This window comes from Dama dama, chromosome 18 (assembly GCF_033118175.1).
Source record: "Dama dama isolate Ldn47 chromosome 18, ASM3311817v1, whole genome shotgun sequence".
NCBI lineage: Eukaryota > Metazoa > Chordata > Mammalia > Artiodactyla > Cervidae > Dama > Dama dama.
This window is the reverse complement of record NC_083698.1, coordinates 43,849,853-43,874,523: the sequence shown is the minus strand read 5'-3', so window position 1 is coordinate 43,874,523 and position 24,671 is coordinate 43,849,853. Positions and strand designations below refer to the sequence as shown.

General features: G+C 36.7%; 1 protein-coding gene across 5 annotated transcripts in view; it reads right to left on the bottom strand.

Moving 5' to 3' along the window:
- Positions 1-23,220, bottom strand: part of KMT2E (lysine methyltransferase 2E (inactive)) — a 93,694-nt gene extending 70,474 nt beyond the window's left edge. For 2 of the 5 annotated variants that reach the window (XM_061165194.1, XM_061165198.1), the window contains exons 1-3: positions 22,873-23,220; positions 3,917-3,989; positions 629-813 (exon numbers count right to left, since the gene is read on the bottom strand). In XM_061165194.1, the coding sequence (XP_061021177.1) occupies positions 629-699 (71 nt within the window). In that variant the 5' untranslated portion in view covers positions 700-813; positions 3,917-3,989; positions 22,873-23,220. Of the gene's footprint in view, positions 1-628; positions 814-1,576; positions 2,409-3,391; positions 3,461-3,916; positions 3,990-22,872 lie in introns of all 5 variants that reach the window. The other 3 variants (XM_061165196.1, XM_061165197.1, XM_061165195.1) reach the window with 3 other exon arrangements.
- Positions 23,221-24,671: the final 1,451 nt, after the last annotated feature.

Genomic DNA, 24,671 nt, shown 5'->3' with positions numbered 1-24,671 from the left:
TTGCAATTTTCAAAAAACAATCAATTTTCATAGCAGTAATTCAGTGTTAACATAGTGGTCTTTCAAAATCAAAATAAAAGAAAATCTATCCAACTCAACTGCCAAGACCAAATAGTCCAGAGGCAAGGTAAGAACCTTTCGCTAAATCCCTCAGAAATGGCTCCCACAAAAGCAAAAGGTGCCAAAACATTCATCTAGAAGGAAATACTCCCTTTTTCTTATTTAAAACTGGTTGGAATTTTATTTTTCAACTCAACTTAAAAAAAAGGGGGGGGGACATTATGTTTAAAAAGATTCAAATTGAAAACCAAATTAATTTTCCAATATAAACAAGACAGATGCACAATTTTAAAAAATAACCTATTATCTTGATACTTGCTGTCAACAATCAGCAAATGGAAGAGACAAAAAGAATCAGAAAAAGAGAATTTTGGCTCAAAAGCTCTTTACAAAAAGTAATTATAGTTACAGGAATTTTTGCCTTTAAACTGCTGAGATTTTACTTTAGCCAAGAGTCTAAAATGAGAAAAATATAAATGCAAATCAAGAACTGCTTGGTTGTGCTAAAATAATTATACGAAGCATTTTGCTCTTTCCTATCCAAAGTACCTATGATTTCAATACTTACTCTGAGCCTGCAGCCATTTCCAAGTATGACGTTTCTGCTGTATCAACCCCCAATGGGATCACTATGCTCATGACGTTCGCCTCTGGTAAATTCGATTACTATGGAGTCCTATGCATTGGTATCCAAAACACTGGGGCATGCCAGCCACAGTGCTCATTGCAAACATCTAAGTGCATCCACAAACCCTGTTTAAAAGAAAAGGGAACCAGAAGTTAAGAATCATCTTCATATTCCCAGAAACAGTCAACCTGTAATAAAGGAAAGTAAAATACATAAAGAAAGCATTCTTTATTAAAATATCAGTATCAGTGCAATTTGCTCAGGGAGTCTCTATTTTGTTCATTTTTCTGGAATTAAGTTATGAGATTATGCTCCAAAGAAAAGTTTCTGAATCATAATCTTCCTCAGGGAATGAATTTAGGGTGCCATAAGTGGGATTACTAAGGCATATTGCTTAGTAAGGAACCAAGAAATATTATTCATTTTGAATGATGAGACAGAATTTCTTAAAGCACTTTCCAAAAATAAGGCTTCCTGGTTAAGTGAATGATCTAACAATAAACTAACAAACATTTGAGTACTTACTGTGAACTAAGCACCATACTAAGCTTTTACATGGATAATCTAGTTAATCCTCACAACTCAAGTAAGGATCTCCATTTTACCACCAAAGAATTCAAAAGTAACTATGGATAAATAACATAACCAAAGCTGCTCGGTTTAAGGGATAAAACCAGAATTTGAAACAATTCTACTCTACTGTCTCTGTATTAAAAAAGCTATTTTATTTGTAATAAAATTGTTTTACAGTGGTTGTCACTTTCTATTCTACATAAATATATGTATACTAAGGGAGTTTCTCTATTTCTCCAGTTTTCTTCCATGAGTTAATGATCCCTAATACAATTAGAAAACTAACATACTTGAATTATGTTTAAAGAAATTTACCATAGTAAAGAAAATATATTCAGCTTCAATATCAATTTTTCCAATTTAAATTCATTGTTTGTGCATGCGTGCTCAGTTGTGTCTGACTCTCTGCGACCTCATGAACTGTAGCCCAACAGGTTCTTCTGTCCATGAGATTTTCCCAGCAAGAATACTGGAGTGGGTTGCTATTTCCTCCTCCAGGGGATCTTCCCAACCCGGGAATCAAACCCGCGTCTTCTGCATTGGTAGATGGATTGGTAGATGGATTCTTTACCACTGAGCCACCTGGGAAGCCCAAAACACCTGCTGTATGTTGTGTGTGTGAAGTATCTACTTAAAATACTTCAGCAATGATACAGTACAACTTGGAACAAAGCAGATAATCATATAAACAAGAAAGAGTCCAAACTGTCCCTCTCATGTTATACCTGAAATACTGAAGACAAGTATTTCTTCAAATAGCAATTCTTTATTTACCCTTAATTTTTACAAGTAAGTTTGAGAATATCTACTCAGGTTAATTCCTGTTTCACAGATGATACAGATTGTGAGCTCATATTTTATGGGGAAAAAAAATACCAAAATAGTGAAATAAGGTAACAGTGGTTTGAATTCTCCAAGAAAACTAGCCTTTACTTTTAAACAGTATATAACTGGGGAAGAGCTACTAGATTATAAGTTATAATAAAAATATACAATAATAGGCAATTGCACTTGAAAGTTAAAAATGTAAGCACTGGAACCTATCTCTAACACTCTAACAGTAGATGTGTGAGCTAGACAAGTTATTTAACCATTCTAAGCTTCAGGTTCTCTGTTTATAAAATGGGGATACAGCTTCACACAGTTTCTGTGAAAAAAAAAAAAAATGAAAAAAATGACTGTAAAGCATTTCATACACTGCATTATGCATATTTAGCAATCATTAAGTGGTAGTCACATAAGAGTTGCTCTTATTTCATAACCAAAAAAGTTCTCATTTAAAGAGAATCTTCTAATAGTTTTTAAAAATAAAGTATGTAGTTATAGTTCACCATTTGCTATGATTTTACAGTTTTCAACAAATTAAAATTATCCTCTAAAAACAACGGCCCTATCTGCTTTTCTGCACGTGGGACTGTTTTAGAATTACTTCATAAAAAGCTGTATTTATTAACCTGCACAAAGCTATAAAATTATAAAATTTCTAAATGATAAAATGCAAGCAATATATAAATCAAATGTTATATTATTTTGTATTTCTTTAAAATGCTGAAGACCTGGAGCTAAGAACAATTACAAGTTAAAAAATTTCTCCTTGTTGGTAGCATCTAGTTGGTAGAAGCCTTCTTCAGCTCAGCTGATCTCTTGCCTCATAGGAAACCTTATCTTTTAGGTGTATGTTGCTAAATATATAGTTGTATGCTTTTTTTTTTAACCAGAGGCAGAAACTGCAAAACAGAAATCAAATAATTATGTATTCTTTTAGGTAGCTGAGTAGCATTTCGAATCTACAACAATCTATTTGAGTATGTATTTAATACATACATTCATACATACATACAGCTCATTTTTACATAAATATACAATCTTCAATATTTAACACTATATTTGAGCTGTTTTTAATTAACAGTGAAGAGCATGCCACAAAAACCTATTTCAGACAATAGTTTATATTTGTGTCATTACTGCCTCTCTCTCAAATCCTGCACAGTGCACAGAATGAAACAGGCACTCTACAAAGAACAGGTAAATGAATTAGAGCACCCACGATGAAAATGCAGCTCTGGTCTCATTAATCAAATGAGTTGTCAACCTATGCAAGTAAGTGCTATAAGAACAACCACATGACACCTTTTCCAGAAATGCACCTCTCTTCTAAAATCACAGAAGCTCATCCCCAGGATAAACACAGCATTACATCTGTAAAAGAACCACAGACGCTTGAGTTTGATTCAGCAGAGAAGATGATATCAGAATTTACTCACAAGAGGTCAGAAGGCAAAAAGTCATATCTATTGAGATCATAAAAATGGCAAATATTTCACTATATTCATTAATATCAAAAACTACATAGCCAAAAAACTCATGCTGCTTAAAAATCCAGCTGGTACTTAAATCATAAATTCATTAGGGTCAGATCACTGTGTCTTCAAAAATAAGAAAAGACAATACAGTATACAGATGTAGAAAAGATGTGAGCTTATAACACAGGCATAACTAGAGAAAAACAATTCAACAATCGAAACAACTACCACAAAGGCTTCATATCTTATATGTGAATCAAAAACCTGGTTTACCTAACTGACAAGTTAAATATATACAAAATATATTGAGAATAAGTGGCAGCCATTAAAGAAATAATATAAAAGGAAATACCATGAGATGTCTGGTAAATCTGAGGTCCAAGAAAGAATACAGGTCTTCACAAAACCTGCTATCCAGAATAGACCTAGAAACCAAGTGAACATAGGAGTATTGAGCTATTTATTAATGGCATAAAAGTATACATAGTACTTCTAACATGGAACCTATAACCAAAGGGATTCATAAAGACAGCAGCTAATTCTTAAAATGATAAATTTATTCTTCACTCTTTAATATAGATGAATACAAACAGAAGCAAAGGAAACCGTGCTAACTACCAAATCAAACTGGAAAGAAACTGGGAAGACAGTATTACAAAGAATTTCCTGGTAGTCCAGTGGTTAGGACTCTGTGCTGCCACTGTGGAGGGCATGAGCCCAATCCCGGTCAGGGAACTATGACCCCAAAGCTGTGTGGCGCAGACAAAACAAGAGAAACAAATGAGAACTGAGGCTGCAACCCCAGTTAAAGGGTCCAGAAAACAAAAAACACTGAAAAGATGAACATGATACCAAACAGGCAAGAAGGATGAAAATAAGGACAATTTTTTTCCTAAAATTACAAATAAAGGGCCCAGCTCAATTTAACACAATCTCTTTGAAGAATGGCTCACTTATTATTATCTTTCAGTCCTTAATAAATACTTTACATAGATAGAACTCAATAAACATGTAAAATTAGATCCATGTTGACACTTTGGACATGTAACACTAAGAGAATAAGCGGGTGAATTTTGGGCTCAATTACTAATAGAAAGGAAACAAAGAAACTTGCAAGAAATTATGAGGCCACATAACTGAGATTTCCTTATAAATCAGAAATTAAACTGTCCTTATTATTCATATAAGATTTTAATTTTATTTACAGCTGTTGACTAATAAAAAAGAATCCTAGTTGATAAAAATCTAATACCAAGTTACTGCCTATGAAACTCTGGGCACCTCATTTCACTATTGTGGGCTTCAACCATAAATGGAGGTAGGTTAGGCTGATGATCTTAGAGTTTAAATCTTAGTCATACATTAACAGATAATTCCTGATAATCAAAATGACAGATAAATATCAGACTCTAAAAACCTAACAGAATCAATTATATATTTCTCCAACTGGGTTAATGTATCAGTACAGTGCTCCAAGAGCACTCAAATGTCCTGAAAACAGGTTATAATAATGATATAATGATACAAGTGATGATAAATACTGAGTGTTTTCAATGTTTAATCCTCACAATGAGCCTATGGCATAGGTACATTTATTATCCCCATTTTACAGATAAGGCAGAGAGGTTAAACTTATCCAAAGTTCCACAGATAATAAATTAGAAGAATCAAGTTTTGAACCCTAATGGTGTCTCTAGAACCTACACACTAGTTTCCCTGAAATTAAAATTTGCCAGATGACTGGTAATATAAATAATCTAGAATTTACAGCTAGAGGGGGAGAAACTGACAACTGCCTCTCTCAAAAAGAAGAGAAATTAAATAACTATGTAAGTGTTTGACTGCAGAACATCTGGACTATATTTATTCTGGCTCATTAAATAACAGTTAATAAAATCTACTTAGTTCCCCCCCTCCCCCGCCACAAACCTCATCTACTTCATAAACTTACACCTATCCCACAACAATGCATTAAAACACTATGAAATATTAGTAAAGACGCACAGGCTCAAAGCCTAAAATCTGTGCTTAAAAGAGTATTTTGGTGACAGTACAAAGCATTCACAAGAAAGATAAAAATATTCAAATTTCCTATTATTTTCAGGAACAAACACATGCCTTGCTAGTGTGTTGAAAACAACCCGAAAGTTAAGGAAACCAGGCTCCAAATCTGAGATTACTCCTGGTGCCTCAGTGGAAAAGAATCCGCCTGCAACCTGCTCCAGTATTCTTGCCTGGGAAGAATGGAGAGAGGAGCCTGGTATAGTCCATGGGTCACAAAGAGTCAGACATGACTTAGTGACTAAACAGCAACAATGTATATACGTAAGTATATTCAATTCCTTATACAAAACTATATTAAGCAAAGACCACCTATCAAACCAGTTGAATTTTAACTTGAGTCTCCTTTGATAACAATTTTGTTCTAGAGATAAAAAATTTCATCAATTCAACTTGCACTATGATAGTTTTGGTGCAAATAAACTTTATTTAGAAAAATCTTTCTTCTGGTAGTCAGGATTAATGCAGATAGATGGACCTACTTGAAAAATGGAAACCTATATATAAAATTCAATGTTCAAAAAACACAGTTTCTGTTTCTATATGAGAGTTCCACAGAGTTTCACTATATATTTTAGTACTAAATTCAGTATCAAATTAGCAATTCTTTAGTTTTCATACTCTGCCACTTATTAATAATGGCTACTTATTCTCTTGAAGCATTAGCTTCTCATCTGTAAATAGAAATAATCACAGAACATATTTCTGGACTGTTTCAAGGATTCTGTGTGGCATTCAGTTAAGTATAAGCTATGATTACCAGATAACATTTCTAGGAATTAAATATTTAGGAAAAGTCTTTAAAAGGTAAGTATTGGACCGTATGGCATATGTGGAAGCTAAAATATGATACAAATGACCTTATTTACAAAACAGAAACAGACTCATAGACATAAACAAATTTAGGGGAGGTGGGAAAGGAATAAATTAGGAGTTTGGGATTAGCAGATACAAATTACTGTATATAAAATAAACAACAGGGTCCTACTATACAGCACAGGGAACTATATTCAGTATCTTATAATAAACCATAGTGATAATTTTTTTTAAAAAGTATTGTAGAACAATTCTCAGCTATTATACTTGTAAAAGTCAATCAAACTATTAGGAATTTCTGATCTATTCTAGAGTCCATTTTTGTCAGTAAAAGAGAAAGGATGCTTCTGGTAATGAACTGCAAATTCAGAGACTGTGACAGTAGTTGCACTTAAAAAGCTAACAGTCAAACCTCTTTATTACAAACTCTAAACATACTGTTTCAATTAATTTCTTAAAATAAAAACCTGTACAGAGTAATGGTTAAAATAACTAGGCAAAGGCCCTTGAAATCCTTTGTACAAAATTTTTGTCAAAACAAGATTGGCTTTAATAAGATTAAATTCTTTAAAGAATAAGCCAATGCCAGCCCTCATGATACTTCCCAATAAGCACCAGACCACCCCTATAGTTAAGAACGAGGGACTTTCTAAAATCAGTTAATATTTGGCAGTACTCCACGATAGCTTACCTTGCAACCCAGTTTACCTTATCTTTAGCTCACTAGAGATTCGAAGAGCTCAAAAAAAAAAAAAAAAAGCAACACAAATACAAAGAGTGAGCCCTAGTGTAAATTTTGGTTGTTAATGATGTGCCAATGTTGGTTCACAGAATGTAACAAATATACTATAATGATGAGAAATGTTGATAGTGAATATGATATACTGAACTATCTGTCTGGGGTACCACTCTTTCTAACAGGGTCTGGAGAAGCTATTCTATACACCAATTCTTCAACCTGTCCAACTACTGGTATACTCCTCTATTACCACCCTAAAACAACCTTGAATTAAAACATTTTCAATACTATCCAGTTTTTTAATGCATGCTATTACTTTAAAAGTGTTCCTCATTCCTTAAAGTGTTGGATATCGCTAAACTCTAATGTAAAATCTAGTAAAATTCAGCCTTTATGCAATTCAGTGATTAGCATCTGGTTAGAGTCTCCGGGTATAAATGTACAACTTTATACTTTGTAAATGCACAAACTGTTCTCAGAATGAGTTTAGTCTTTGTTCATACTCCAGTATGTAAGTAACAAAAGTATTTCATTCTAAACTGTTACCTAATCCTACTTTCTACTTGCCATGTGGCCCACGACTATCTACTTAGAATGTACCACTTGATATAAAACACAAAAGAAAAATATATCTTTAAATTTAAGAATCACATCTTCCCAATTCCTTAATATCTTATTTTTATGTACAAAAGTAATGAGTAGTATACTCATTACCACATACTTCAATGAGTTCTAAACCTTCCTTCAGTTAGAAAAAGAAAAACCATTGTTATTTACAACAGTAATTTTAAAACAGTGCTCCCAACAGTCCTAACAGAGCTGGGGATTGAGATAATAAAAGAAAACAGGGAAGCAAACAAAAGAAAATGAGAGACAATATGTTCTGTAGATTTAAAAGGAAAAGTCTGAACCTGCATGTTCTATGTGGTAGCTACGAAATGGGAAAATAACACTACTTAGCAAAATATAAAGGAATGAACTACAGATACATGCAACAACTTGGATGAATCTCAAAGAAACTGCTCATTAAAAAAAAAAGTCAATCCCCAAAATGTCACATATACTGTATAATTTCATTTATCTAACATTCTTGAATGACAAATTATAGAAATGGAGAACAGACTAGTGCGGCATTAATATTAAGAGAGTAACACCAGGGATCCTTGCAATGATAAAACTGTTCTGTATCTTAACTGTGGTGGTGGAGACAGGAATCTACCTGTGGTAAAAATGAAAAGAACCATACACACGCACAAGGACAAGTAAAACGGGATATCTGAACATAACGTGTGACTCAATGTCAATATGGTGCTCATACTGTACTACAGTTTTGCAAGAGGTTACTACTGAGGGAAACCAGGGAAAAGACACTAAGAATTTCTATTATTTCTTACAACTGCAGGTGAATCTACAATCACCTCAAAATTTAAAAATATTTAAGTGACATTAAAATTGTGACCTTCGATTGTTGAGTACTGATGGAAACTTTCCTGCAAATAAAATCTTACACAAAAATCTAATCATCTATTTTTATTCTAGGATAAAAGACAGTTTTAATCTCCTATGCTTTTCCCAATGATTGCCAGCATCAACTTCAAGTGTTGTGTCAAGGAGGCTACAGCCACATACAAATGGGAGGTGGCCACAGTGATTAATGAGGCCACAGTGATTAATGATACTTGCTAATGGGCACAGCAAACATTTTCACTTCATCATTTGCTAAGTCTATGGTTAAACAGGGTGGCAGGGAAATGTCCCTGCCTGCACATCCTCCCACCTACCAGTTAAGTTTCATTAAAAACCTAAGAATTCCTGGAGAATAGTTTGAAAATCATTAGCTAAAAGGAAATACTAAGTCAACATGTGACATGAAAAACTTATTTCATTGGTGAATTCTCTTATCAAAGGCAAAAAACAAAAGCACTCATAAAAAAAGTAGTTTAATTAGGGTATAACAACTAAAAATCAAAATTAACAATAAAAGTCCTGCATTTATCTTCAGTCTCTCAACCTATACAGACTATCAAGCTGGTTCATTCTCGCTTTTTTAGCCTACAAAAAGTATGTCATCAGGAAAGGGCATATTTTTGACTGAAACAAAGTTGGCAATAATTTTATTCTCTCATTCTTTATCCTACTCTAAAGCAAAACAATGTTCTCACTCTTCATGAACTAAGTATGCCTCCTATCACTACTTTCAGTCTTTTCTTTTAGACTGAGACTTGAATCCTCTCATTTCCCTATATAAAAACAATGTGCATCAAATCTAATTAACAGGATTTGAACAAATCTTTCTGATCCTACTGTCTACATTTTATTCTATTAGACTAGGCTAGCAGAATAATTTTCTAAGTAGTTGCTCTTCCTATTCTGACTTGACCTTTAAATCAGTGATTCTCAAACATAGATCCACAAAATGCCCCTTTTCATACACATGGGGTTAGGAGTTGAAGATAACAGATGTGTAGGCCTCACCCCAGAGATTCTGATTAAGTAGGTCTGGATGTGATCTTAAAAATATATATATAAAGGATCTGCTTCAGTGTTCTATTTTAGAACATTTGCTTAAATACTGAATATACTTCAAAGCCCACTCTAGTTTCCTAATTTTGCCCTCTTTAAAAAAGTATTTTTAAAAAAGCATAATAGCTCACACTAATAACTGGTTCCTAATCTTGGCATTATCAGGTTACCTTGTTCCATTCTAATATTCCAATATATAAATCCACTGACTATGCCAGTCTTTTTGTGATTGTTGCCATATCCTTGCTCATTCTCTTTCACTTTCCTGTATTTATATCCATCCCACCCAATAATAAAAATATTATTAAACCTTCCAGGATCCTTTAAGTATCAACACTTTCTTGAGGTCTCAACTTCCCAACTTTGACATCTCTGCCACAACCTAGCTTTAAGTTTGTCAACAGATCAACCTCCTGATCACTGTTTTCCTCATCTGTAAACAATAATGTGACTAGGTTAACTCAAAAAACTGTTACAGCTATAAGGCCTCTTACATACTAATCTCTTCCCTTCTTAACTTCCCGAAGAATATATTTCTTACATTTTTTAACCACTGGTTTATATTCTGACACACTTTTAAGTGTTAGATATACAGATTATCTACTTCACTCTATAGCAAGACCTGAGATACTTACATCTGAGAGAGGGATCTAGCTCTCAAAGCTTAGAACAAAGTGGCTAAGACATCACCTAAGCTATTCTTTCTTAAAAAAAAATTATTTTTACGTTTTTGGCTGTGCTGGGTCTTCCTTGCTGCACCGGCTCTTCTCTAGTCATGCACGTGGGTTTCTCACTGCGATGGGTCCTCTTGCTGGGGAGCATGGACTCTAGGGCACTCAGGCTTCAGCAGCTGCGGCACTCGGGCTCTAGAGTGCAGGCTTAGCAGTTGTAGCATTCAGGCTTAGGTGCTCCAAGGCATGTGGGAGCTTCCTGGACCAGGGATCAAACCTGTCTCCTGCCTTGGCAGGCAGATTCTTACCCATTGAGCCACCAGGGAAGTCCCACCTAAGTTATTCTTGTTTAAACCACACTTTCTTTAACACATTTAATCCCTTCCTCCCTTTTTAGATGAACATATCTTAAAAACAAAAACTCTGCCACTGAAGAATGTTAGTGATTGATTTCCTTCTGGAAACATTTTTTTTTTGTTTGTTTTTTTAATTGCTTCTTTTTTCCTTATTACTCGAAAATGTGGTTGTCCTTTAAGGTTCAATCTTCCCCATTATTAGTCTCCAATCTTGTATTTAACCATTCATTCCTGATTCCCTATTCCTAGCCATTAATTCAAATACCTGCCATCACTGCAAAATTCAAACTTTCTAACAGAATCTTTTCATATTATCTTCTTCCATTCCATTCTTTTTATTAGTACTCTATTCTCCCAGTTCTATTTTTAATCCTTCTTTTCTCTAGTCAATTTAGTCACCCAGTCTTTTATGTCTCCCCAGTATTTCAGATTTACTCTTTCTCAATTTTCATGCCCACCTCCACCAATCATCGTCATCATCTGAATAATTTCCAACAATCAACCCTTACAGCTTATCACCATCAAGTTGAGTACTTTGTCTCCAAACAATAGAAGAAATCTTGAGTGTTAAGCACTCCCCCTATCCACATCATGGCAACTATTCTGTTATTTCAAAACATAATAAGTATAAATGCAAATTCATTCATTTAACATACTTATTGAGCATATATACTTTCTCAATACTATTCGATGTGCTGGGAAATGAGTAATGTATAAAATTAAGTTGTCCTTGAGACACCTGAAATGAGTTATGACAATCTAATATGATCAAGGGTATCTTAAGAGTAGTTTTCTCAAGTAACTGCCTTGGATTAATAATTTGTATACTCTCATTACCTTGTCAAGAACTAGTCTTTTTTAAGGATTAATGGAAAGCTATGATGATTTCCAAATGACTTAAAATTCTTGATCACTCTTTAGCTCTGTGACCCTCGGCTCAGTCTCTCTAGGTCTCTCATGAAAAATCAGTGAAAGATCTACATTGCAGAGTTGCTGCACAGAGAAAATCAGATACATAAATACACTGTAGATACTCATTTATGGACATTAGTGTTGTGCCTCTGAGAATTAAAGCCATGAAGTTTATATTTTCCAATTCAATGATAATTTAATTAATTCCAGTCAAAATTCTATTGAGTATCAAGGCCACTCAAATGGTGAAAAAACACATGAAAGAACAAATGATGGGATTTCCTGAGGGTCCAGTGGCTAAGAATCTGACTACCAATGCAGGGGACATGTGTTTAATCCCCAGTCTGGGAAGATTCAACATGCTGCAGAGCAACTAAACCCATGTGCTACAACTACTGATGCCCGCATGTCCTGGCATCCATGCTCTGCAATGAGAAGCCACTGTTATGAGAAGCCCACTCATTGCAACAGAGTAGCCCCCACTCGCTGCAACTCGAGTAAGCCTGCATGCAACAATGAAGACCCGGTGCAGCCAAAAATAAATTTAAAAAAATTTTTTTAAGATCAAATTGATAAAAAATAAATAAATGGTGAAAGAAAATAAATACATGGTGAAAGAGTTTAAAATATTTACTATCAAAATCTTAAGTATAAAGTAAGAGGACTTTTGGGACTTACCTGGTAGTCCAGTGGTTAAGAACCTGCCTTCCAATGCAAGGGACTTGGGTTTGACCCCTCATTGGGGAAATAAGATCCCACATATCACGGGCAACTAAGCCCACGTGCAGCAAATATTGAGACCGAGCTCCATAACCAGAGAGTAGCCTGCATGCCACAATAAAAGATCCCATGCCACAACTAAGACCCGGTGCAGCCAAATAAGCGTATTTTTTAAAAAGGAGTACCTTAACTTCTAAGTATTTAACAACCTACAAAGTCAGCAAGAGAATGAATAAAAAAAGGGAAAATACTTTCCATGTTTAAACTGTTTACTTTTATGGAATTTTTCCCAGTCTTCTGATTCCAGAGCTTACAGTATTCAAAGATCAACTTCCTCCTCTTCATACTTTAAAAACAAAATCTAGAAATGGAAGACTAGTGTATTACAACTAGACATTTGAAGCTTAGAGAAAAAGTCTATGCATTTCACCCTCAAAAATAAATCGACACTAACATCTAAATCTCTATCAGGAATGCTTTTAGAGGCATATACTCACTGAGAAAGTTTGCAGTAAAGAGGAAAACAAAAATTAAGAACAAAGTTGGTAAATACGAGTGCTACAGTGACTAGTATTATTTGTTAAAAGACAGGCTACATCCACTTTTACTTTCAAATTTCACTGTAAAGATCTTCATGGAAAAGATTACATATAAACAAAAAATAATCCACATGTACTGAGCTGATCAGCCACTCTTATAAAAGTCATCTGAACATGGAGAAAGAAATTACTATGTAAAGTCAAGGACTGAACTAGAAATACTTTCCCCCAAATCCATAATGAACCACTTACTTTAGTGCACAAGAGGCTTCTTTTAAGTGATAGTTTAGGCTATACATATAAGCAGAACGTCTTTTAAAATCTCCATCACTCTAGATTAAATATCACACAGGCTGAAATTTGAAAACCACACAAACTGATCCCACGGACATTAGCCAACACAATCATCAGTTACTTTCCATAGGAAATATGTACAAGATCAGCAAGCCAAACTTAGTAGCTACCATGATGCTTCCATACAGAGGGCATTCAATTCTTTGCCATTAAATGAATCTAGTTTATAATACTATCAGAGATAGAAAGGTCCTTAAAAAAGAAAAAAAAAGTACAATTTAAATCTCACAAGATAACAAGGGTTCTTGATCTTAACATGTCAGTGTATCTGTTAAATTCCAGAATCTGTCATTTCATTTAGCGAGGGTCCTATAAACCCCACTGGACAAACCAGGGTCTAATTCTGAAAGAACATTTTTACATCTCCAAGATACTAAGTAAAAAAAAGAAAGTTACAGAACACTGTAAGATCCATCCTCTTTTGGATTAAATACAGAGAAATCTAGATTTACATATAAAAAGTGTGCTGTGCTTTATCAGTTGCTCAAGTCATGTCTGACTCTGTGACCCCATGAACTGCAGTCTGCCAGGCTCCTCTGTCCATAGTGATTCTCCAGGCAAGAATTCTGGAGTGGGTTGCCATGCTCTCCTTCAAGGGGACTTCCCAACCCAGGAATGGAACCCAGGTCTCTCACACTGCAGGCAGACTCTTTACCAAATGAGCCACCAGGGAAGCCACAGAATACTGGAGTGTGTAGCCTAACCCTTCTCCAGGGGATCTTCCCTACCCAGGAATCGAACCGGGTCTCCTGCATTGCGGGCAGATTATTTACTAGCTGAGCTACCAGGGAAACCCAGGGACTAGAAATTCATGAGTTCAAAGTCCATCATTTAACATAGAGAATAATGAAAGATTGTATATGTATATATATTTGTATATACATATACACACACAAATTGTATATGTAATACAATTATATTTATAATTGTATTGTATATATAACACATGTCTATATACATGTATGTAATACATATATAATATATGTATATATAATATAAACATGTATTTTTAATTTAGGATATCATTCATCATTATTTTTGGGTCAAGCCAAAATATTTTTTGAATATGGCTCTTAAAAAAAAAATGGATATGGCTCTTATTATTTGAATCCTGGGTTCTCATTCTTGCATAAACCATATCTAGAATGCATTATCCATGGTTTTTGGTTTTAGATTATTCCAAGGTAAGAAATCACCTAGACACTTATGGAGCAATGTGAATGCAGACGTCCTTCTAGATTTGTATTATTTTTCCCCATAATCTTTTGTCTTACCAATACCTAACTTGACAATTTTCTTCAGCAATTAATTTGCCTTTATCAAGTTTTCCAAAGCTAAGCTTTCTAAAGCTAAGCTAAGCTTTAATTAAGCTTTCGTCTAAACAATTCTCTCTTCACATTCACTTATCTCTGATTCATGTAATATCTAACTAATATAAGCACAATACAATAAGCACTCCATGTAAACGATACATGTGGGCCCTGGGTCACACAGTAAGACTATTTAAAGAAAAGATCTCACACATTAATTCTAACTCTAGGTTCTTTAGTCAACATGGTGATATTTTACATGTCTACAATGGGGATTTGGGCCTAAAAGAAAATCTTCTAATTCATCATGGGACTTGTTTTTGCACCTTTTCACTCTATACTTTTTTAAAACAACAGGACAAGATTTGGTAATGCTACAAATAAGCTTTCTCTTAATGCAGTTGTATACAATTGACTCAAAGAAGTTTTAAATCAACAAAGTACCTCTAAAATGCTTCAAATCCACTGTATCATTTTATTAATTCTCACTATTCTGAAATACCACCTTAATTTTCTCAGAAGGGAATTTGAAGTTTTATAGGATTAAATCCCCACTCTGCAAATGTTTACACCACTTTCCTTCTCCTAGTCTGAAAATTTCCAAAGAAATTAATAATTTTCATTCAATATGTTTTCCAGAACCTGAATCAGTATAACATTCAAATTATCATCCAAATTCATTACCAAGATTTTGCTATCACTGAAAGGAAATATGCCAAGTTGATAAGTCTCATCAAAATGTAATCAAAGTATAAATGTGTTTTTTCTGTTTCTTGTCCCTTTCTTGCCCTTCTGAACTTTTTGAGGAGTACGTATTTCTCTCACTATAAGGTTCCAAAGATCATACACCGCTTGTCCTAAGAGTTGCAGATGTCTGATGCTCTGCTGTACTACCACCTTACCAACGCCTTCTTAACAAGTACTGGCTTGTATATATGTAAATGAAGAACCAGTCTCAGTGTTTTCAGAAAAAAAAATACTTTACTTGTAAAAAATTATACGAAGGAAGAATTTTTAAATGGAGGAAAAGAAACAGCACAATTAAAATAAGTATTTTCAGCCTTGCCTTAGAAATCAAATTGGTAGCACTAAGAGCAAATCATAAACTGTAACTCAAGGTTCATATAACAGTAACTCTAAAAATTAAACAAGGACATGGAACTACACCATTTAAAAAAAAAACTACCAATCTAAGTACTTAATTTTTATGTTCTGAATTTAAAATTAGACCAAATTCGAGAAACTATTTTAAATCCCATTTGTACGGAACACTGTGCAGGAATATTATCAATACTATCAAAATTATCTATACTTTTCTTACTTAAAATTAATTTATTGTTGTGATTATGAAATCAAATTATATGCATTACAGAAAAACCAAAAAGGAAAACTCCCATAATGCCAATTACCTTGAAACAAACCACAAACTAAAAACCTTGGTAAATGTGCAGTCATCAGAGTAAAAACTTACTCAGGCAAGAATCATCAATAGACACTAAATCTAGGAGAGGAAAGTCTGATGAGATACAGAATATTTACACAATCTCAAAATATCTCTTTAGGAATTACTTAATAATGGCAAAATGAGAAACTACTCAATACCTTAGCAAGCAATCAAAATGAACATACTGGTAGTGGGCAAACAAACATCAAGTACCTCCAGATAATAAAAACAAACACAACACTTATTACTTATCCAGTATTCCAGCCAAAAATGCAAAATCTGAATTTAATTATGAAGAATCCTTAGACAAACCCAAATTGAGAGAAATTGGATAAATAACTAGCCTGCCAATGTCATGACAAAAGAAAGACTGAGGAACTCTCTTCCAGATTATTGGAGTCTAAAGAGACCTATTGTACCAGAAAAAAAAAAAAAAAGTACTAATAAAGGGCATAATTGGGACCACTGATGAAAATGGAATATGGTCAATAAGCTAGATAAAAGTATTACATCTCTGCTAATTCTCCTGAATTTAACATTCTGGTTACCTAAGGAGGGATGCTTGTTCTTAAGAAATGCATACTTAAGTATTAAGGGCTCTAACAGGGCACAATGTATACAACATATTCCCAAATGTTTCAAAAACTTTTTAAAACATGTACAGAGAGACCAATATAGTATATAGTGAAAATATGTTAAAAATCAGGGGATCTGGATGAAGGATATAAGGCAAGTTTCAAACCATTCATGTAACTTTCCTGTAAGTTTGACATTACAAATTAAAACAAAAATGAAAACCCTGGTTTTTCTGGGGAAATTGGTCAACATACACATACATATTTATATACATGCAATATAGCATTTTAAAATTAAGAAACAGAATCATCAGTTTGATAATACTTAATTTTAGAAATCTTCCCAGATACATCTGGGTATCTGGGGGAAAGGCAATTATTTTCAGATGAATTAGAGGTGCTTTTCTCTTGCCCTCCATCCAAGGAAACTACCCCCCCCCCCCCCCCACACACACACCATAAAAACTCAAACCACTACCATCTCCTTTACCAGTCACAGCTAATTAGAGGGATCAAGATGGAGAATACTGGCTCTCTGACACCTTGCCAATTCTTCTGAGGCCCAACTGCACTTTCTTCAAATAAGTTCTGTGAGATTTCCCTACAGCCTTGTAACAAAACGTTTACTTCAGCTAGCTGGAGCTGATTTCTGTTCCTTGCATCCAAACAAATTCTAAAACAGTAGGCTTTTGAAAAGTAGAAATAAATGGAACAAGGGAAACAGTAGCTACTCAAATTAATCTTTTGTCTGTGCTTCAAAAATAGTGTTTAGGTGGAAGTTTAAAGCTAAGATGTAATAAGGCCCTGTCAAATTCAACCAATTAGGCAGCTTCATTTAAGGAGAAATGCAAACAATTCCCAAAGAAACAATCTTACTTTCTCAAGAAGAGTTACTATGTATCAGACTAACATCAGACCTGCCCCCAACCTCATCAATTTATGGCTACTAAAGTAAAGTCCTAACCATTCAAATCTCTCACATCAAGAGTTTTTTGCCACATGATTAAAGATGAAATGAGCTTTCAAATTCTAGAAAGCCGTCTCTCTTTAAATGACATACAAAATATGAGGAATACAAAAGATCTCTCTGTAAAATCAAAAATGGAAACTATCACCTCATTAATCTGTGGGGGGAAAAAATATTAGAAGGGTGTATCTTTCTCAAACGTCTCCTGACAGACCAAACAATGAGAAAAATGGAAAACATTAAACCTATTTAACTCTAAAGTTTAAATTATTTAATTTATCATAGTAAATTCTATTAAAGCCTTTAAATAAAAATTATGTTTTAAATACCTTTTGAGAATAAAAGTCAACATAAATCTTTAAGTTGTTATTGTTGTTTTTTTTTTTTTTAATTTCTGGTCTCAGGTAAAATGTTAGATAACTATGTAAACTTGAAATTATAAATACCACAATCTAAAACTAACTCAATCCCACTGTTACATTATACGCTTAGCTTCTGCTACAAGCTCAGACCTTAAATGCTGCACCCATGTTGGTTATAACACAGGTATGATTACTCAGTATTATCTCTCTCAATAATAAGCCTCAGAACCAAAAATGTTTGTTTGGATTAACTCTAAATTGAGCAATCTAAGAGTTGCTAGAAAATCATAATCTTCTCCAGTTGTATAAATAGAATAAGGAAAGCTGTACTTATTTTGCTTCTCATGTTAAACCCAGATTTCACATTTGAGGTAGTTTTAAAATGCAAAAGCAAACATTTTAATTTAAAATTCTGGATGTGTAATTATTTATCCACTAAATTGTAAATCAATTATTTATTCATTAAAAAGCATGATGTCTGTTTTGATGACATCTTAATGCAACACATCAAAAACGAATTCTGTGACTGACCTGTTGCATGGAAAATATTCAATACGCCTAAAAGTTTAAACAGTTCTGGTAAATAACTCAATGAGATTTGAAAAGGATGTAAATTTTACCTAACAATAAAATATGGCTTTCCAGTTTAAAATAAAATTTGATTTATAAGCTGTCCACAAGAATTCATTTCAAATCAAAATAAAATACATATCGAGTGAAATACAAGACTGATTACCTTCTCTATAGTTTTCAACCACAAATACGCTCTTCATATTAAATTGTTAGGTAACAAAAATAGTATCATTTTAATATTAAGAAAAAATGAGGCTCCTCCCAACATTACAAAAGAGGCAGTTAAAAAAGGGGGGGGGGGGCCCACTCCAATTTTAAACCCAGCCTACAAACTGAATAAAATTTACACAGCAATATCTCAAATAGTATGTCTTGTTACTCTGCCAATCAACACAAAAAACTTTATTGCAAAATAAAAATGTTATACTCAATATTAAAAAGCCTTGCAGAATACAAATATTAAACATTTATTCTAATACATGACAAGGAATGTTCCTGATCACTCTGAATATCTGAGATGTAAACATATTCACTTAAAACAAAAGCTTTAAACTGAACAAATAATTGAGCACCTACTATCTGCTAAGAATGACTCCCTTGGATACAGACACTATTATATATTATTAAAATACCTTTTAAAAACAAACATAACATTTCTTAAGATTCCATACTAATATTCTTTAAGCAGTTTTTTGATAGCTCTTCAAAGTTCTGTTGATTTTATTCAATACTTTAAACACACAGTGATAGTACATATTTTATGTCCCAGCAATAATTTCCAGAAAAGAAGAGCTATTAGAGTAATACACTTTGAAAAATAAAACCATACGCTTCTTTAGGAGTTTGATGCATTAAAAAGGGTATACTATTCTTAGAAATCAACTTAATAAATTACAATTTCACTAAGACCACCATGGTATGTACTGAGACGTTTTTCCTAACTTATTAATTGGCTTTTTGCCTCACTTTTTCATTTTTAGAGTCAAGAATTCCTAGGGCTTACTGTAGTATATAGGGTACAAATTCTATGGCTGGAAGCTGTGAGGAAAATAGACAAGGCAAAATTGTAGAAGAGTTATCAGAGAGACCTAAAGAGTTGAAGAGAAATGAGAAGCCCTGTAAAGGTTCTAAACTTAAATTGAGATCAAAGGGATCCTGTAACTTATACTGACAACAAAAAAGAAACATGATCAAAACACAGTCTCTAAAAATAAAATTTGCTCTCCAATTATGTTATGATTTTCTACAGATCCATTTAAACAGATAAACAACTAATCCCTCAAACTTAGCCACCCTAAGAACAAAGACCATTTGACTAGCTTTGCCCCAAGGGCCAAATGTTTCAAAACTCTCTGTGAACAAAAATTATGCCTCACCTTTTAATAAATTTGCCTTGACAATCCAAAACACACATAGTCAACTGGAGTACACAAGAATCAAAAGCAAACATTTACAACCATGTTTTTTATAAAGGGCAATATACAAACATAAATAAAAAGCCAGACTCATCTTACAGGGACCAAAAACATATCAAAAGAAAACAAAAAGAAACAAACCTCAAAGCAATGAAACAGGCCAGTATGAAGAAAGCGCATACAAGTGAAGGCATCTTTTCTCATAATTTCCAACTTTGTATTGTTTCTTTGAAGCCAAATAAATCCAAATGCCTTATATGTCTAGACTTGATCGAGGTCAAGATCAACAAAAATACATGTATAGACAGCATTCCCTCCTATGACTACATAAACCAAGTTTTCCTGGGAGTATACTTATTTCCTACATTAGGTAGTAAGTTTAAAGTACCAACCCTCTGATCTTAACCCACAGATCTTAATCACTTAGTCTATAAATGCGCAATCTTTACACAGCAGTTGAGGATCTGAATGAAATGCTCACTCAGAACATAATACAAATGAGTAATGACCCCAAATCCTTACACAAACTCTCCCACTACCCACCAACATTTCATCTTAAAACATTTCAAAGATTTTAAGCAAGGCAGTGTGTTCAGTCTTTCATGATGAAACTCCCTAAGCTAATTTCTACTATTTTGTAAATTAGAAATTATCAGTCTAATTCACACAAGCTTCATAAATTCTCTTATTTCACTGTAAATATTTTGGAGCAGAATTTACAAAGGAATAAGAGAATCATTAGAGAGTGGACCCTCTCCAACCTATTTAAGTAGTACTGGATTGAAAGGCACTCATCTTCCAGTTGCTCCACAATCAGAATGGTCATTAAATACCATTAATAACCCACTCATATCTCATTGCTTACTTCAAGCCAAAAAAGATCGACCTCCCACTAGACAGATGAATTCTAATCATTCACACTTTTAAAGCTGAGTGACATCATTTCGTTCTCTGCCCAGATTCAAGGCCCTATTACGATATGGTTTTTATTTAAAGTCCCACTAAAACAGACTAAATTTCACATCCCATAGCGAGTAAATATATGGACATGTTTGGCAAGGAACAGTATCAAGAGCTAGAGCTGTACTTTTTTACTTACATAATTGTGACAGTATGTTATAAGACAATTACAGGGCAGCAAGGCACAGAGCTCTACTTTATCAAACACACAACCAACTCACAAAATTCCTAAGGAACGCTTAAATACATGGGGAAAATGGATGCAAAATATAATAGTGAAAAGAACAAGCATCTCCACACCCAGTGAAGTAACAGGTTTAGGCTTGTTTGTACAGCTCCCTAAAAATTAATTTGAAAGAGTACAAAAACCAAAATTCACAAAATTGTTCAAAAGTTCAATGAGAAACGTTCTATTGTAGATTAAAACATCAATTCTTACAAAATAGGCTGTACTTGCACACTTACTAAATATTTTAATTTACTTTAGCTTATTGAATGAAAAACGCTTGGATTAAACCAAACAAAAACTATTATTTGCCCCCTGATAATTTTTTTATATGTAAGAGCACCTGACCTCACTGCTGAAATTTCTAATAAAAACACCTGAGTGCTTTTTAGTTTTTAAAACGTGGTGTCATTTTACTTGTCTCTCAGGAGAAACCCATAAAACTAATCAACTAAAACACAGCATTACAATTTGCAGTAAAATCGACACATCTTTGTAAACGGTTTGGGGAGGTGAAAAAAGGCCCAGCCTTTTCATGTAAACATAATAAGCCTGTAATATGCTGCAGACAAACGCACTGCAAGGGGTGTGGAGGACCCGAGCTGATTAGATTACCACAACATCAGCCTGGGGCCGCCATTTTTAGAATCTGTAAAGGACAAAAGAGGGAAATTTCACTTTTTACCGGCCATTTAGGAGATTAAAGGAAAAAAACTGACTGTTTTCCAATTAGGTATTGATGTCTCCAGCCTAGAGCTGAATGCACCGCACTTAATTCTCTCCAAGGTCTCCAGAACTCCGAACACCTTATGTTATTCACATCTCTAAAAGGTGAGGGGAAACGGGCAAAACGGGGCTTACTCTAAAGCTAACTATAGCGATTTCCCCCTTGACTTTAAACTGTGTCGTTCGTAAGACACAGTCCAGCAAGAATGCATCTCTAAGGAGCTAAGGCCGATGGAGAGAGCCCTCCGGATTGTTTGCTCTCTCCTCCTCCCCTGTTTAGCACAGTGAACCGTTTGTTTCTCTTCTGTGTCTGCTGCCACAGTGTTTGTGCCAATCCCTTGGTCAAAATCAGCTTTCCTCAAATGTGCCATATTGTGGCTTCTAAGCCTCCGCTACAGTAAAGGGTGACGATAATGCAAGCGGGGAGGGGGCGGGGGGCAGCCTGAGACGGCTGGGTACTGGGGTGACCACCTCAGGGGCGGGTTTACCCTCTCCTGGAGAGGATGAGGAGCTGACTCGTTCTCCCACAAAGGGATATACCCGAGGCGTTCTTTCCACCCCCTTCGTATTTACGAGAAAATTAAACCAGAGACTGCCAAGCGACAAATGGAAGCAGCAGAAGAAAATGGGGCCTATACGGGTTCCCAGCACCTGAACAAGATGCGGTAGAGGAAAGGGAGAGAGCTGGCAGCTCCTGGGACCACTTCGACACAAACCCTGCTAACAGTCACAAACCTACCTCCTTACCCAAGCGGCTCTAACCCGCTGCCGGCGACGAGTGCGCCCCCTCCCTAACTCCCACTCTCAAGGGGGTTTAACTGCCAGTTTCCCCTTCCCCAACCCTAAAACCCGCCATAATGCTCCCTTCCTAGTGAAAAGGAGGAAAAAGGATATATTCGAATCAAACAAGCAACGTCCAGCCCCCACCGAGACACCTGAGTCAACGTCGACTCCCCCACACCGTAAGGATAAAGATGAGAAAGCCCCCCTCCCCCTGGAAACACACGTCCCTCCACCCCGCAAACCCCAGGAACTCCCAAGGAGACGACAGGCACTGACCTGTGATGTTCACACACCAGACACCCGAACCCCGTTATTTGCTCGACCCCCAAGGAGTCTCTCCACACCTCCGCGGTCAGACGATCCCCCGACAGCAGCCACTGCAGACACAGGAGCCGGCTCCACACACCCCCTCCCCAAACAGCAGCGCTCAGCCTCTTCGCCAGCAACCGAGGAGTAGGGGAGGGGGCACAGAGACAGTCAGCAGGAACGCAGAGGCTATGGCGAGGCTGCTCAGAGTGTCTATGCCCCCTCTATTTGCCGCTTCCGAACTCAGGTACCGTCTCCGACTCAGCCCCCTGCGCCCGCTCAGTGTCACTGCCTCTCGCTCTGGGAAAATGGCGGCTGACGGCGGCGGCCGCGGCGGCGGCGGCGGCCGCGGCGGCGGCAAGTGCACGGGGCCCGCCCGCCCCGCTCCGCAGGGGCAGAGGGGGAGGGGACGAAGCTGCCCGCCGCCATTTTGCTTATGGGCTGCCGCCCGTCGTTGCCTCTCCACGGAGGCTCGAAGACAGCCAACTGGAGGCAGAGCGGTCGACAGAATCTCCGTCTATTTCACAACAGATGCATTCAACAATTCACCGAAGGTTTGGGAAAGTTTCGGTATTTGATGGGATTGGTTCTTTATCCCCTTTCCCTGAGTAGCCCTCAAGTCTGGATATGGGTGAGCTTGGGCGCGACACTACTGGGTGGAAGGATGATGACTGTAGGCCTTGGAAAGACCCCCCCCCCACCCTCCCCGCAAGCACTTTCTCCCACTCCCAAAACCACCTCTGTCCTGTTCTTTCCTCCCCCCCCCCACTCCCCCCCCCAGTCTGGCCTCCGGAGCGGGGTGAACTCGGTTAGGGTGTCACTCGACGCCCACTAGGGGCTGAGGCGGCTTCAGTGCGCAGGCTCCGAGCACCGGATAAAAGCGGAGCTGTTGAGTCCAGCGCCGTCTCGATGGAGGAGCGAGAAACGGAAGAGGTCGGGGGGAGAAGCAGCTGGAAAAATACAGCCACCGTCAGCGCCGCCTCCCTGCCACCGTGTATCGGGGTAAAAAGCTGTCGTTGCCGTCGGTGCAGTTGCCGTCGCTACCTCCTACTTCTTTGGCCCGGGGGAACGATTTCCCCGCCGCGGGATAATGTGCGGGGAGGGGATCGGGAATTCCTTTAGATGGCAGTTGACTAATCGGGGGAGGGTCAGACAGACGGTTATCGAAGAACAAAAGGGAAGGCCAAAGAATAAAGGGTTTCCCCAGTAAAATGACACGCTGATTGCGGTTCCTGTTTTCGGGGTCTTTCCCCGAAATGGCGGTTTCCGTCTTCTTGCTCCACAGCGACCCGGAGCGCTCGGTAAGCGGGGTGGGGAGAGGCAGAGGTGGTCTATGCAGCCAATCAGAGTCTGATGTGTTCTGTCGAGCGCGTCCTGATTGGCTAGCAGTGACCTCATGCTGCAGCAGCGGGTGGGGCCAGAGCCGTAGGGGGAGGCTGTTGCAAAGGCCGAGAGGGAGAGTGACGATGGTGTTCGTTGCTGCCGCGGCCGATTCGGAACACAAGCCGTGGCGAAGGGAATCTAAAGGCTCTTCCTTGACTATTTTCTCCTGTCCCTGCGCGAGGTGAGGGCCCCGGCTCGGCCTCTGCGAAACTTTGGGGCGCTGGCGCGGACGAGGAAATAAATTCTCCCGTGACTTTAGTAACTGCGTCAGGGCAAGATGGCGCTGGGTCTCCTTGGGGCGCGGGGGGAGAGGCACGTCCACCGTCGCCGCAGCGCATGTGACCGGGCTGCATTCCTGTGGGGTTTGGCTCAGACCCAGGCGGGGG